We start from the raw sequence: 16777 nt of genomic DNA on the forward strand, positions 1-16777 counted from the left end.
CTTGCTTTTGTATGATCATCCTCAAGCAGGTTTTTTTTTTTATTACAAGTCTCGTACATGCAGGTAAAACATATAGGCATACAGGCTTTGCCAAAGGTGGTACCAAGTTATTGTTTTGCAAGTCCCAATCAAGTCTCAAGACTTTGCACTCAAGTCCCATATCATGTCCATAGTCAAGACTGCGAAGTCCAAAGTCAAGTCCCAAGTCTTTAACATTGAGTTTCTAGCTAAAAACAAGTTGTACTCTTCATCAAATGTTATTCTAATATTACATTTACAAAAACCATGAATGTTTTTAAAAAAAATGCATTTATTTGTTGTTGGAAAGCATTAGTTCACAAACTATGTTAATCTTAGTCTGAAATACTGTTCTTTGTGTCACATCAAATGTAAAACCAAGTAAGACGCTATTGCGTCTCTGCCTGTAAATTTTTACCTGCAATGTTTACTGCAGTTCCTTTTTTTCCCTCTTTTTTGACAACAACATAGTTTTTGCATGTGAATGAAATTATTTTTGGTATAATTTTTTCCAACATCTCAAGTTTCCAGTCATTGCACTCAAGTCCCAAGTCAAGACAGCCAAATTCCAAGTCAGGTTTCAAGTCCTAAACTTTGAGTTTGGAGCCCTAGACAAGTCATTATGCACTCATCAACATAACGCCAATATTACATTTTGAATGTATTTAAAACTTTGAATTTATTTGTTGTTGAAAAGTTACTTATATGTTAACCTAACCTTAGGTGAGCATTAGCCTGCCAGCTATGTTAATATTAGCATCACTGTACTACTCTTTGTGTTTTTTCAAATGTCACACAAAGTTTAAAGTTGTTGCGTCTCTATCTGTAATTTTTGACGTGTGTACTGCAATTCATACTACATTTGTACATGAACAAAATTGTATAGTTTTTTTTTCATATGGCACTCAGTAATGTAACGTTAGTTCTTCAAGGTTCTTCAGTGGATGCTGTTGTACTGGTTCATACAAAGTGGGGAATCAAGTGTCAACTTGCTGGGAAAAGTCATTTTAAAGTAATTCAGGAAGTGAGGGGAAAGAAACTGATTGGTGGCACATTTTTTAAATAATAAATAATCTCTGATCTTGGGGGAAGGTATCATGAATGTTTTAAGTCAAATAAAGCTCAAGTCCAAGTAAAGTCACATGTCATTGGTGTTAACGTCCAAGATGGGTTGCAAGTATGTTTTGACTTTGTTAAGTCGCGTCTAAAGTCATCAGATTTGTTACTTGGGTCTGACTCTGTCCACGCCTCTGATTACAGCTAAGTCAGACACTTGTAGCCATGAACTAGCTTATCTTACAGCTAACAGCTAAAACATTACCTCCAACAACTTGCATGAAAGAAGGACACATAAAAAAAGGTGATATAAATTTGATAAATTCAACTACAAAGCATGAGATGCTACAAAATAAATGAAATTTAAAAAAACACACATTTCATAAAATTATTTATTTTGAGGTAAGAATGTGGTTTTCATCATTACCACAGTGAATAAGAACTAAACTGAGCATGTGCAGAGTGAATCAGGTGATTTGTAACTTGTTCCTGATTGGAGAAAAGTGTTACAACAATCCCATGTTACAACCACTCACGGTCCCTCTTACAAACTGGATTTCCAGTGTGACTGATAAGGATGTTGTATTTGAAATATGTGTTGAATAAAATTTTGGGGGACGCTGTCATCTTTTATATTTTCTATGACATCCTGAAAGGAAGTCACAATTCTATGAAACTTATGATTTTTACTAAGAAATCATACAAATCTATGTAATCCTTAAGATGGTAAACATGTTATATATTATTTTCTTCTTGAAGAAATGTGCTCAAATGGCTCAAATGTAAAACGCAAATACTGCTTTACAAAAGGTAGAAAAGCAGAAGCAGAAGAGGGAGCGACATGAGGTCAGCTCCTTTATGGAGGTAATCAGAGTTGTCTTCCTGTCTATTCTACCCCTATTCACACAGCCTGGCCTTCATTCCCAAAGTGAAACTGGACACCGAGGGTTTTGTTATGGGTTTACAGCTCCAGAGGACAAGGAGACAAACAAGACGGTGCAGAAAAAAGGTTGCTTTTCCCCCCGGAGTTGCAGCTCTGTTGTAAAACTGACACTAAAGTTAGAAAAACAGTTTACATAAAAAACTAAGACATGACTCTGTGTTGTTTCTTTGATCGAGATAGTGGTTTGATTGCTGAGTCTTGTGTTAAAACTAATTAAACTAGTTTGTGAGGTTTGAGATTGACAAGCCCAACCACAATGGAAAAAGAGCCAAAGTTGTGGGTAGATGTCATGTCTCCAGTTGGGAAACTACTGAATTTGTAGCCGGGGGGATTGTAATGTTTGAAACGGTCTGCTCATTTTTACAACATGTCAGTTAAATATCACCAAAATGATATGAAGCAGAAGAAAGAATTTAATACGTTATTCTGATTGATGCCTTAATTATAAATATTATGAATGAGAGCAGCAGAAAGGCATAAAAGGCATGGTATATCACATAGAAATGTTTTTGAATTGACCTATTTTTAAGACTAAAACACCCATTTAAAACTCCCAGTTTGATCCCTATTGTTGCTATTTATAGTGAGACAGTATCCACCAATTCACAGACATCTCTTTCCCAACGTAAGTCAATAGGAAAAGTATTTTTTGGCCCCATTGCATCACATGATGAACTCATGTACATCCTCTGTTAGGCCACAATGAAAATCGGTTTCAAAGCTGGACGCACTTTCAGAGGGCCTGGGACTCGTGCACTAACATGCGTGCATGCATGGCTACCACAACCAGTTTTGTTGTTTATTGCTCTCAAAGATTGGTTTGCAGCCTAGGTGACATGCCATCCGCCATCCCCTCCACCTCCCGATGATGACGTCAGCTCATGTGTCTGAAAAACGTTGATATGTTGAACTTGAGAAATGTTAAAATGATATGTATGAAACCTGCAAATGTAATTTATTCATGGTTTGCAGGAATATACAATGGCAAAATTCATTTTTAGGTAACATGGCACCCTTTCTGAAAATATTTTAGGAGAGTTGAGAGTGCAAAAAAGTGAATTTAAGCACTCTGGTTACATAAGAGGTGACCTCATGCACTTCAAAATAAAGTCAGCACCAAAACTCTCATAATCTGATCATATACTTGCCGGTTTAATTCATGTTTTTCCTAAAATGAGTACCCTAATGTTGGCCCCCAAACTGATTCCAAACCAGGTTGAAAACCAAACATACAAAAAGGGAAAAAGTTGGAATGTGCACCTCTCTCAGATCAGACCTGGATATTTGAGGGGAACGTGGGTCTTTAACGGGATCAAAATGAGCCTGATCTTAAACTCCACAAAGTCCAAATATCTCAGCAAGCCCACCTGTCGGCCGACCACACAGCAAACTCAAAGGTCCTGATAGTGTTGGAGACTAAAGCCTATCTATCTGTGGAGGCTCTGGGGGGGTCACCAGAAAAGGAAGGAGGAGGAGGGTTCAGGGGGTCGAAGGGCGAGCAAACCAGCAACTGGCAGGTTAACCATCATACTGGGGATGGGACGGAGGCTTTGGGGGGATGGAGGGAGGGAGGGTTGCAACTTCCACTCGGTGACTGGCTGACTGATGGAAAAAAAAAGAAAGTCCCTCATGACCCCCACCCAGTTGCCCCCCAGCCGAGAAGAGCCGGACGGGACTAAAGCCCCCCATTGTTGTCCCCTCACACAGGATCACCAAGGCCCCGGCAGCGAGAGAGGGACGGGGGTTGGAAAAAGGATGGGGCTGATGTGGGAGGGGGTGAATATGGTGTGTGTGTGTGTGTGTGCGTGGGGGGGGGGGTTCAGCCCGCCAGCTCAAACACAATCGTGTGATAGGACTTGGCCCTATCTAATCAAGGGCAGGAGGTCACTTCCGAACAACTGGGCAATAAAAGATTATTTCTGGCCACATAACAGAGGAGCCGTTGGAGAGGGGGAGGGGGAAGAAAGAGACGAGAGAACGAGGGAGAGGAGTGGGAGGGGGGGAGGGAGACAGCAGAGGGGGGAAGGGTGGCTGTCTGTGAGGAGAGGAAGTGAATTGAAAAAAGCCAGCAGACGGGAACCATCTGTCTGGATGCAAAGTCTAATCTCAAAAAAAAAAAGAGGGAATGAAGGGGGAGGATAAAGAAAGAGTAAGCTTCCTCCTCTTCGCAAACACAAATCTATTTATCAACTGATCAATCTATCATTCTTCTATCTATCTAATGTGCATATGTGATGCTTTTGTCGTCCTTGGTTGAGATATCAAAGGGGAAAACAGAACAAAAGTGGTTGTAGGGGGGCTGGAATGCAGCAGCAAACACACAAAACTGCCCCCCGAGGCCGTTACAAGAGGAACAAGGACGTGATCTTGTCAGAGTTAGGGCTCTGTGAGAAAAACTTAAAGCAGCTCTTAAGTATAGCTGGGCAATATTAAAATAGTATCGCAATAGTTATAGGCTATATTGCGATACATGATATATACCTCAATATTTTGGAATCTCCCAAAATACAAAATTAAATTAAACTACAGTTACAATAATGTTCAATAAAGTAGCTATTGCAAAATAATGACATTAAATGAAGTACTGATATAATAAAGTCTAATGAAGTTATGTTGTAATGAAGTATTGTTAGGATTTATTAAATGAAATTGCAACCCACAGTGCTTTTATTTTGATGGACTCGCCTTGCATTGGGACAGATTGTTGATGTTTTTATTGTGGAAACTGTTACCGCGGCGCCTTTAAGCATGAGGATTTATTCACTGTGAGCGGCAAACAAACTATCAGCGGTCCAATTCATATATTACAATGATTTGCAAGTCACGCTGGTGCTCCAGCCCGTTCTCATCCTGAAGAGGTCAAATACCACCACTTTTACAGTGATTTTGGCAAAGGATCCTGGTGCAAAAAGCCACCTTTTGCAGCTATATGATACACCACCGGATACACCACATTGGCTGACAATGCAGCCAGACAGAACTGTGTTATGATACAACACGTGACAGCCAGACGTACCGACCACAGCAGCATGACACGCAGACTGGTGGCATCAGTTGATAACATGGCCAGACAAAACCTGTCATGTCTGCATGATACACCACTGGATGACGTTAGGTTAAAATGCTGCTTGTAATGATGTAATATAAGGAGCACGAAGGCCCCTGTAGGGTGGGCGGGAGGGGTGGTAGATGGGTCCAACAAACCCTGGACTTTCAACCTGGGGATCGGTGTTTGTCATCCTGGTGTTGGTTGCGGCATCCTGGAACATCTAATATGTAAACCTTAAAGCCCACTGACAAAGCAGCAATAAGTGATAATTTGGGATCTGAACATGTATTTGTGTGCATGTGTGTGCGTGTGTGTGTGTGTGTGTGTCTTTGAGAGGCAGAGAGAGGGAGAACCAAAACACTGAAGCGAGTCTCATGCCTGTAGCTTAAAAAAACGACAATTTATCCTTTATGTTCGCAGTATTGTCATTCTACATATCTCACTTGGAACAAGCTGAAATACATCGAGTGTGTTCGATATATTGCCCACTAGACAAAATATTTAAATTTGAGGAGGTGATTTTTATGTAAGTCAGGTTCTGGTTTTGTGTTGTCATGGTGAAAAATCCCCTACTATAAACTGTGGTATCTCTTCGGAGCATATTTGGGGATCAAATCTAACGCCTCTTAACAACTGGTTTCCAGAAACAGTCTCCAGTAAGAGCAACACTGAGACAAACACCCCGCTGATTTAATTAGCAAGCAGAATACAAATCTTCTATGGGGCCTGGGAGAGCCGGCCAAGGCCTTTTGCGCTAACTTTGCAGGAAGGAAGTGACACTTTGAATACTGATGAGTCAATCGTGCTGATGAAATAGGAGCCATTGATCAAGAGCAAATCTCATTTAAATAACGCACAGCCATTAATTACAAAAGGAGCTGGCTGAATGATTGCCAAGGATCGTGTGTTGTATTGATCCTCCTTCTCATCATCATCATCCCCTTCAACTGGCCTTTGTCCATAAAACGGCAGACAAAGACAAGAGACAGGAAGGGGCTCAGGAGAAGAATGTAGTATCAGATAGCTGGTAACACTGCATAGAGACAGCAGCAGGTTAGGAGGAGGGGGTGTGAAAGTTTTACACTACAGTTCCTGTGGGTGGGCGCGTGTACCCAGGAGCAAATGCTTAAGAGGCTCAAACCCCAATGAAACACCTCCATCTTGAATGGCCCTCGACACCTGATAAAACACTGAGTCGTCCCTGCAGGCCCTTTATGGCTCCTGAGGAGGAAAGAGGCCGCCAAATGACTGTCTGACAAACAGGAAGCGGCCAGCAGCATCTAAATGTAGTTTCACTCCAACAGACATTTAACCAAAGTACATAAAGTCCCAGTTTCCTCAGTGCATTGGGTTGGTGAGTTGATCCGACTCTCAAATTAAGACTGTCAGTATTTGACAACCTGGGAATGAGAACTATCTCCAGAATTGCATCCTGAACCAACGCATTCTCATCCCAAATATCACTGCTTGATCAGTGCCATTCATGTCTACATACATGCATATACATAGAATTTCTGCAGCAAATAAACTGCTGCCGTCAAGTTAATTTGTAAGGAATTATCCCTTCTTTCAAGACTTCCCTCCGTGACATTTTCTAGATCTTCTTTCTGCACATCAGTCCTGCAGAAGTCAATCAGGGACCGCAGTTACAATCACATGCTCTTCCACTGATGGCTACTTGGAAATCTCTCAGGGCAGCAGAATCTGTTGGCCTTTTCTGCCACTGAGCCAAAAGCAGTCTTTATAATATCATCTCTGTTGGGTGAAAATATTACATCTCCAAGTTGGGGGATTTTCACGTTTTAAGTTAAATTGAAGGATTACATGTTCCTCTGTGGGTTGAGAAAATTCTCCAAACCAAACCCTTTCGAAACCTGTTATATAAACTCTGAAACGCATGGTGGTCGAGGCAAACACAGGGCTGCTTTTCTTATTTACTCAGCTGTTTACATTTTGGATATACAAGGTTTTTAGTATACTGTATTTTTCTGGTATTTTGGACATTATCAGGAGCTGTGCTCAAATGTTTTGTAGGTTTTGGGTTTTTTGTGTCATTTTAATCCTGCAGAGGCCAAGTGTGGATGTTGGCGCGCTTTCTAAACACATCCACTCTCACATGTCGCTCCAGCGCGCCGAGATCATCCAAAACCAAATATCTGAAGAGATAACTTCCATAAACTTTGGTCATCACGCTGAAGTCCAAAAAAGCCGCCTTTCCTCTCCAAAATCCACCACCCCCACGTTTCCCCTGATTGCTAATTTCTATTTATATGCCATGAGGGGAAATAATGAAAACCAGATGAGGAGGCGGAGGAAAGCTGAAGCAGGCCTTTTGGTGATGAATGCTGTGGAGGAGGATGACTGTTTATAGAGTATCCTGCTCCATCGCGGCCGGGCCGGCAGCGGTGCCCTGGCTAAGAAAAGGACTGCCCCGGTAGGATGTGTGGGTTGGAGGTTCCACCATGACTCACTTGGTAGTCATGCGTGTTTGCACTTGTATGGCCCCGAAAAACCCAAAGCTGCAGCGAGGGACCCGCCAAGCCTGACAACTCTAAATAGCATTACGTGGGTGTGTGGAGCAGCTAAATTTACACTGAAACAAGTGCAAAGAGAAAGAGGAGGAGGAGGGAGGTTATGACCATTTATACCATTTAATTACTTAATACTGACTCAGATTTCATGGAGTAGTCCCATGATGAGTAACATGTGACGCAGTTATAGTGCAGTTCACGTGGCATTGTGGCCAAAAAGTTACAATTCACAGGCTTTAACCCTTTGAAACCTTTCTTTAAAAATAAAAAAAATATATGGGAAGAGGGCGAAGAAGAAGTAGAAGATAGGATGCCAAAAATCATCAAGAAATTAGTAAAACATAAACAAGGAAATAATCTAAAAATCAGTTAAAAAAGTAAAATAAACAGATAAATAATATTAATAATAATGAAATCCATTAAAAATTCTAATGATTCTGTAACATAACTTTAAATATGTAATTATGAAAATTAGAAATATACTTTTCACTAGCTTCTTTTCTTTTTCCCTTGACTTTTTTCTCTAGAAAGTTTTCCCTAGCTTTTTTAAAAAATAATTTTTCTAAATCCACTAATTTCTTATAATTTGTAGAACATTTCTTATCAAGTTGCTTATTGACTTTTTTAAAATATATTATTGAAAGCAATCGCACCAATTTGCTCACAGTGCAAAGGTTTACATACTTATGACAGAAGCCCAAGTAAAGTGATGTCGCACTTGGTTTCAAAGGGTTAAAATGTTATTTTAGACACCTCCGCCGATTAGACCAGAGATTTAAGAGACATGTTTAAGGACTTAGCAGAGCCAAGTTCTGGAAATGGTGGGAGTCGGATCTGTTTCCTTATTTGGCTTAGGCTGGAAAATATCAAGTAAACACTGTCTTCCTGTTCAGCACCTCCTAAATACAGTTTAGATCTCTTCCAACCCCCTCCTCATCTGTACTATAGTGAAACCTGAAAAAAGGCCTCCTATTGTTTGCAATCGTCCAGAAGCCAGGAGCAAATGGGGCTCGGATTGCAGCTCTGAAAGGTAACAGGAAATTGACAAATCGCTAATCCACTCTTAACTATTCAGGGCAACAAAAGGTACATTCCACCAAATAGGGAAAGAAAAGCACATTAAGTACAGAAGGCCCATTTGGAGGGACGGTTCATTTAATGCAAACTGCTGCCAAACTGGAATAAGACGCCATGCTGGTCAGTCTTAGTGAATGCCTGGTCAGCTAAGGCAATAGGATACTTCCTGTGTGCCTATGTTTACTGTTAGCTTCTTATCTGTGAACTACTTAAAGGTCCCATATTGTACAAAACTATATGTCTTATTTTGGTTCAGGTGCTACAAATGTACTGTGAAAGGCTGAAAATGTTAAGCCGCAGAAAAAGGCACAATCCAAATTCAGAAACTGTGCCTTTAAATGAGCCGTGAGGACTTCCTTGAAGTTGTTATGTCAAACTATACCATATAAAGGTAGAAACTGCCACTACAGAGCAGCTATATTAATTCCTTGGCTGCAATGATGGTGTAGAGACTCACAGAGCGCAGACGACCTGGAAATGCTGACTAATCACAGTGGACTGGGCTCTTTTGGGAGTGTGGGTCAGAGACAGGCGCTAAAACGGAGTGTTTCAGACAGACAGTGAATACAAGTATATTCAAGCAGGCTGTATCAGAGAATTTAAGTGGTTTTTTTTTAACATTAAAGCATGTAAACATACTCTAGTATAAACTCCAAATACAAGTATGAACCTGAAAATGAGTGAAATACGAGACCTTTAAAGCTTAGATAATATAAAAAAATTTGATTTCTATGTCATTTGAAATTATAGAACAAGTATAAGTGCTATGTAAATAAAGTGAAAGTATCAAAACGCTCAATCCATACAGAAAAGTGCCTTTAAATGAGCCACCAGGGCTTTTGAGAAGTTGCGATGCCAAAACTACAGTATATAAAGATATAAACTGCTGCTACAGTGCCATTATGGTCATTTAACAACTGCAACAAAGTTGCAAAGAGAAGACTTGGAAATGCTGACATATCATATCAGACTGGGATATTCAGGAAGGGGGTTTTAAAGAGACAGATGCTAAAACGGAGTGTTTCAGACAGCAGGTGACTATAGGTACATTCAAGCAGACAGTAGGGGGAAAACAAAGTGTTTTTAGAAAAACAAAGCATGTAAACATGTTTTAGAAGAAGCCCCAAAACAAGTATGAACCAGAAATTGAGCAGAATATGGGACCTTTAAAGCACTCACAAATAGTATTTTTAGTAGTCATTCCCAGGTTGCAATGATGTTGAAACGATGCCAAGAGTGCAAATGTGGAAGGCTCGGAAATGCTTAACAATCAGGGCAGACTGTGCTTGTTAGAGGACTGGAGTTTAAAGAGACAGGCGCTAAAACAGAGCGTTTTAGACAGAGTGAACGTGTATGTTAAAACAGACACCAGGAGAAAAATGCAGTGTTTTTTTGAACATTAAAGCATGCAGACATGTTCTAGTAAAGACCCAAAACACAAGGATTAACTTAAAAATGAGCATAATATGGGGCCTTTAAACCGAACCTTTAACTCCTCAAAGCTGCTGCAGGTTTTACTTTGACATTCAAGCCTATATAAAAGCAAGAGGTTTCTTCTCCTCACAACTCTGAATCCAAAGATCCCGGGCCTGTTGCACACAGCACCTGAGGGCACCACCGTCACATGTAGCTGATTACAGACACGGTGGTGTTGTTTTCTTGCCAGCGCTGCAGTTTTCCAAACCTAAGCCACAGTATATTTTTTTCCTTTGTCCCGTAGAAATTCCTGGTCACAGTTTGTGTTTCCCCAACTGTTGGCATTTCTGGCTGACCAACCAACTTTCAAAGTGATGATCTCATCCCCTGGGGGCCCGGAGGTGGAAGGGGAGCAGGGGGTGGGGGGTCAGCGGACTTCCCAAGTGATAAATTCACTGACAAAAAGAGGCGGCCAAATGGGGGAGTGTGGGTTGGGGCGGGGGCTGGATTTGCCCCTGTCGTTGCCTTTAGTGCAGGAACCACGCCATAAAAGCCCAGCATTGATAGCCCCGGTTTATTATCTTTGAACAGGTGGCCCGGCTACTCGTAATGGTCGCTCTCATTTCTCAAGGCACACACTGTCGGGCTCCACAATATGGAGACCATTTGGGAGTTTGGGAACATCCCGATCTAGCCGCATTAAAGCCCAGGGAGTAAACTACAGTGCATAGTTTTGTGGTGACTTGTTGGCTGCTGAGCGGAGTTGGGGGGGGATTTGAGAAGGAGAGTTACTTCCTGTGAGCATAACTCATGGAAACGTGGAGGCTCTGTTGATGCTAGCAGCTTCAGGGCTAATCGTGTCAATGACCTGTATTGTTTAGCTTTCAAGGTTACCGAGGAGAATCGCAGCGAAGAAGCCCTCCAAGAATGTAAACAGTCACATTTTGAGCTACAAGCTGTCTCTACTCACTGCTGATTTTTTTTTTTTTTTTTTACCAGGAATTCCACACCCAGCGTGAACACACATGCACACACACAGAAAACACTGATTTGCTGTTCACCAATCAACTCAAACTCTTCAAAATCTTTCAAGCCGCTTTCTCAATCAAGACACCAGACAGCGCTGTTTTTCATTAATTAATATATTTTCTGCATTAAAGTTAACATAGTTTTCTTTTGTGCCACCCTTTAATTTTTCAGTAAGTATTTGATATTTTGTTATATTCAGACATGAGTAAATTTAAGACTGTCTCTTGCAATAAATATCATAAAATAATAGAGCTTCACATAATAAATATTTTTTACAACAAAAAAAATGTTTTAACAGACATTTTTTTCTTTTTTAAAAAATAGCCAGAATTCCTCTTATGGATTTTGAGCATACAATTTACACAAACAAAACAAAAAAAAAAGAAAAAAATGGGAGAATGCCACAGAATGTGTATGAAGAGTTCAGGCGGGTGGAAGGAGAGAAACATATCCAAGTGGAGAAAAAAAATACTATGAGATGGATGTGCTTTCGTTAATGCAACATGAGCATAGGAACCACGGTTTAAGTGTGGCAGCAACCAATAAATTCAAACATACCTGCTTGCTATGAATACCAGGTAACAGCTACATAATTGCCCTATAGTAGATCGTCCTTCACAGATTTGGTGAGAGGCAGCTCCCGCTGGGCGCACACACACCCAGAGGAAACTGCCTACCTAAAAACGGAAGAAAAACTTTTTTTTCATATATATAAAAAAATAGTGTTAATGAGGAGCTGAGGATAGACATAGAAACAGTTAAGGCAAACACTGGTCTGTAAAAACATGGTCCTGATCCAGAGAAAATAAAAATAATTGAGTGGTTTTCGTTACTCCTTTGCTTAGCTCCTTAGGTTTCCGCAGCGAGGAAGGGAGGCTGGTGGGAGGTGCTTAAAATGTTTGATAAACATTAATTTGTGACTATCATCATTATCATTGTCATCATAAGATCCACATCAAGAGTCTCCCGCCACGCACACGCAAATCACAAACACACACAGGGGCGATCAGGAGGGTTTCTCCTGGCTCTGTGGGGCCCAGCTCTCCAGTTTGCAATAGACAGTGTTGGAGTTCTTGCAGCGACAGCCGGGCCTGTTAACCCGGTCGTAGCAGCCCTGGCACGCCTTCAGACACCCCTTGACAGGTGGGTAGCATAGCAGACAGGGGAAGAGTACCGACATTAATCCCATGCACAGGAAACGAGAGCAGCAGTGGGAGCGTGACAGCGAGCAGGGGTGGTCTGCGCACGAGTCCCCCTCATCGTCATTGGAGCAGTGGTAGAAGATGCCCTTAACCAGGCACATGCACGTGCCGTGCTCCAGCGCGCTCTCGGCCGAGCACAGGCACTGGCCATTGCACGCCAGACATGAAGGCAGGCTCCTGGGAGCTGTACAGTCACTGCACTTGCACTTCCCGCAGCGCTCACAGATGAACTGGTGCCCAGCAGCAGCCACCACCCCATTGCCAGAGCCAGAAAAGTCTGATTTCCCTTTGCCCTGGGGCTTGAGTGGAGCCTCTAGTGGAGGCTGGTGGAAGTGAGGTCCCTGCTGGGGCTGTAAAAGGGCCTTGGGCTTGGGCTGAGTCCGAACAGGCCGCTCCGCTCTGTGGTGGTGCTGTAAGCTCATGCCGGGCCTGGTGGGGGGCGAGCGTGCCAAGAGTCCCTGTTCAGAGGAGGCGCTGCTGTTACTCCCTGAACTGGCGGCACTTCCTGTGCTAGTGGAGCGGCTGAGCCCGGGCGCCCGGGACCCACCGTACTGCTGTCCCCCTGCCACAACCACCATGCCGCCCCCGACGTGATGGTGGTGACCTGATGGCCGGTGCTCATAATTGTTGTTCACATTGACGAGGATGACCTCGTGAGTCCTCTCCTGCTTGTCCTGGGGCCTAGGGGCCATGCGGGGCGCAGGGGGCCTCCGTACCACCGAGGGCCCCTCGGTATACTCGTTGTTGGAGCGGATGGCCTTGATTTGGTCCAGGGAGAGAATGGCAGCATGCTGGAGCTCCCGCTCGTAATCCGACCTCTGCCGGCTCTCTAGGGAAGGCTGCTGGATCACCACTAATGAACCGCCGGGGCCATGTTGACTTTGGAGCTCCATCTGGGGGGATCACCACTTCCGACAGTCACCGTGGACTTGGCATGCATCGGAAAACCTGCCAGAGGGGGGAAGAGAGGCCGGGGAGAGACAAAGGAGAGGCAGGGAGGGAGGGGACATCATCAGATGGAGCCAAAACATGGCATAACTGGCAAACACACTGTCCTCATGGAGGAGGGTTAAAACTTATTCAGTATTATGCAGCACAGTTACATTAATCACTGCCTACTATGAAATAAACAAAATGTGAGTATTTGAGGGAGTATTTAAAGTGAACCCTGAATGTTTTCATCCTGTCAACATGACAATATGTCACTTTTGATCCCCTTAAGTGAGGCAACCCGGGAGGGGTGGAAAAAGTTGACTATTAACAAGACTTTTTGTACCTTCCTCCCCAATACGCACACATCTAAACTTCAGTAGGCCCTACAAATACTTCCCCTCCTCATTTACATTTGTATGACTAGTTAACATTTAAATGCACCGCGGCGACGAAATGAGGACGCGATCCAAGGGAACTAAATGAGCTGCCTCACTTAGTATTCTATTACTACACCAAAAAGGATTTCAGGGAAATGGGGACAAAAGTAGAGCAAAAAAAGAAAAAAAAAGGTCAGACCAAGTTCCGACAAAATACAGACTTTGGTTGGAAAACGTAGAGCGCTTGAAAGTTGCAGAAAGACACGATTTTTTTGACGCAGATAATTTGTCAAAAGTGCGTATTTGTGTCATAAACAACATCAGGAATTTGTTTTAGAGCTTTAGTGGATGTTATGAAGCAACGCCGACGTGCACGAGGCCAAAACTTCCTCACTTTGCTCCGCGAAACACACACCAAACTTCACTCTGCAGGCAAACACATTTATTTATTTATTTTTTTTTTTAACATTTTGCGCTTTGCAAATCATTGATTTTTTAAAAAAATAATCTTTGCGTCAAAGGGCGCACTATAGACAGGATTATCCGCACAGACCGAGCGCGTTCAAAGACGTGCGCGGTAATAAAAGCAGGATCCTATAAAACACACACACACACACACACACAAATCAAGAGACATTAGAGGACGCATCCAAACAGACGGGGAAAAACTTATGAATGAAAACAACCGCCGTGGGGGGAAGGGTGTTTGTTACAGCAGAGCCATGGAAGGACACAGGCATGGAAATCCATCAACTTTAACAACTAATCGCGATTAATTTAACTCGCAGCGGGTGTTTTTTTCTGTGCCAAATGTATAGAAAGCGCAGGGTAAGTGTTTGGATTCGTGCACCAGCGGACAGAAACATTTTATATCGTTCCAGCGTCGCAGATCGGGTCGCTCCGTGCGCTACTATCGCGTCATAAATACCGTAAAAACAAGTGTAAAGGAGAGACGTACCTATATGCAACCATCCATAACGTCGAATCCATCAACCAAGTACCAAAACTCCATCCAGAAGGAAGGGGCAATGTCCAAATTAAGAGGTCTGATGCATAACATTCACAGCCTGTTAATCCAAGTGCGAGTGTATCCCTATATTTTGCGTTATTCCCTTTTTCTTGAAGTCCAGCGCGGGTTATGCATGCATACGTCCCACAGTCAAAAAGTAAATCCACGGTGGAGCTCTGATGGAGGGAGGGAGGGAACCCGGAGGACTGCTGCGCACTTGGGGAGGCCGATCTTTAGGGCAACGCAGAAGAAGAAGTCCCGCAGGAGTTGTTGTAGAAATAACAATAATACAACAAAATTAATGCGTAACGAAGAAAAAAACGGAGAAATCAAGCAGCATATATCCAAGACTTTCTCCTCTTCGCGTGCAGAGTTTGAGATGCGTGACTTGTTGTTGCGGTTGGAAGTCTGCGCTCGCGAAAAAGCGTCGTCGGGCTCGCGGACAGCAGCCGTGCGCTCTCTCCAGCTCTGCGGGCCTGTTCAGCACTGAATGAATGGGAGCGCAGGGCTCAGTGTTTGCTCGACAAGCCAACTCCCATTGGCCATTCACTCCACTGAAAAAGGATACATCGCATCCGCTCCTGATTCATTGGGCAGATGTGGAAGGCCGGGCGATAGAGATGTGTGCACTAGTTAAGGTGGAACGGGGGGTTTTATTTTGCGTTGGCTCCATGAGGGGGCTCAGGGGAAGAAAAAAAACTGATAGTTTCCGTTCTTGTGGGTTATGAATAATGATGTGAATAAGGTTAATGTGAGTAATAGTGATGCAATAAAGGCGGCAGTTATTTATATTCTTGCTGATTTGTCATTTTTTTGTACTCACGCCTTTCATACAAAGAATAAAAAGTCCCTTTTGAATCATTTACATGTATTTGAATCACTTTTTGATCAGCTTCTAAATGGTGGTCCCTTAAAATATAAGCTTTTATAAGTATTAAAAGCACAAAACTACCACTATTATACTAATATTATAAACGCATGTTGTAATAAATAATAAAATATAAGCTTTTATAAGCAGTAAAAGCACAACACTACCACTATTACACTGATAATATAAAGGTACGTTGTAATAGATAATAAAATATTAGCTTTTATAAGTATCAAAAACACTTAACTACCACTGTTACACAAGCAACATTAGGGCATTTTGATGTCAAACAAATTATAAGTTTAAGATATAACCACAGATCTATATTTCATGGTGGGTTCACGTACCCCTTAATATTTAGAGCATGTACATTTGTCCCCTCCCATTAAAACATAGAAGTAGCAGAGGACTTTTATTTTGATAAAATTAAATATATTTCCACCATGAACTGGTGCATAAAAGTTCACCACAATGTGGAAAATTTAGCGTTTGAAGTTCCTGTGACCCTCACTCCCCTCAAAACCTATGCCCTGGGATATAACCAAATAAAATGATAATATATTTCATGAACTTATAAACTTACAGAAAATATTCTAACTGAGGCACTGGGATTAGTAAAAAAAACGTACAAATTTGCACATGCCATCATCGTCCATTGTTTGTTATTTATTTCTTGTATATCTTGTTCATTAGCCAGGGGTGCAAATCTAGAAAGTATAGACAGTTAGGGCACTGGGGCCCGCAGAGAGTGCAACAGTATGTGGGACAGATAATGGGCCCTTGTGTGTTATGAAGATTACCACCTATAGAAATACGCCTGTATTAAAATATAATGATAACAATCTAATATCAAACTCACAATTGCACCATTTGTTATTAATAACTTTGAAGTCAAACCCAATGCTATCATTATTTTTTTTTTAAATAGTCAATAGCAATCTATAACAAAATATGTCAGAAAATACATGCTTTTTATACATAAACTAAAATAATTCCTTATTTTCTTTGGTATTTTTATGTGTTCAGTGATAATCTCTAGCTACATGGGAGCTAGTTTGGGTGCAGAAATAGTAGCTAGTGTGCCTAGGGGCCCATCACGACGGTGTGCACAGGGAACCATTGTAACTATCTTACGCCACTGCTTGTTAATATGTGTTGAGTCACCATTAGCTTTTGCTCTTGTTAGCAATAACTACAATAAATATGATGGGGGTCCTTGCCCAGGGCACTGAATATGTTCAGTCCGGCACTGTAAGTTTAATTAAAATG

The 16777-nt window shown here is 42.0% G+C and overlaps 1 protein-coding gene across 1 annotated transcript; it reads right to left on the minus strand.

Annotated features, from left to right (window-relative positions):
* Positions 1-11214: 11214 nt before the first annotated feature.
* On the minus strand, positions 11215-15257 carry spry1 (sprouty homolog 1, antagonist of FGF signaling (Drosophila)). The gene is made up of 2 exons (XM_042493747.2): positions 14590-15257; positions 11215-13269 (listed from the first exon to the last, which is right to left on the minus strand). Exon 2 carries the CDS (start codon positions 13212-13214, stop codon positions 12126-12128), a length of 1089 nt encoding a protein of 362 aa, XP_042349681.1. The 5' UTR covers positions 13215-13269; positions 14590-15257; the 3' UTR covers positions 11215-12125.
* Between the last annotated feature and the right edge of the window lie 1520 nt (positions 15258-16777).

This window comes from Plectropomus leopardus, chromosome 8, assembly GCF_026936395.1.
Source record: "Plectropomus leopardus strain MGB_pleo_1.0 chromosome 8, ASM2693639v1, whole genome shotgun sequence".
Lineage (NCBI taxonomy): Eukaryota > Metazoa > Chordata > Actinopteri > Perciformes > Serranidae > Plectropomus > Plectropomus leopardus.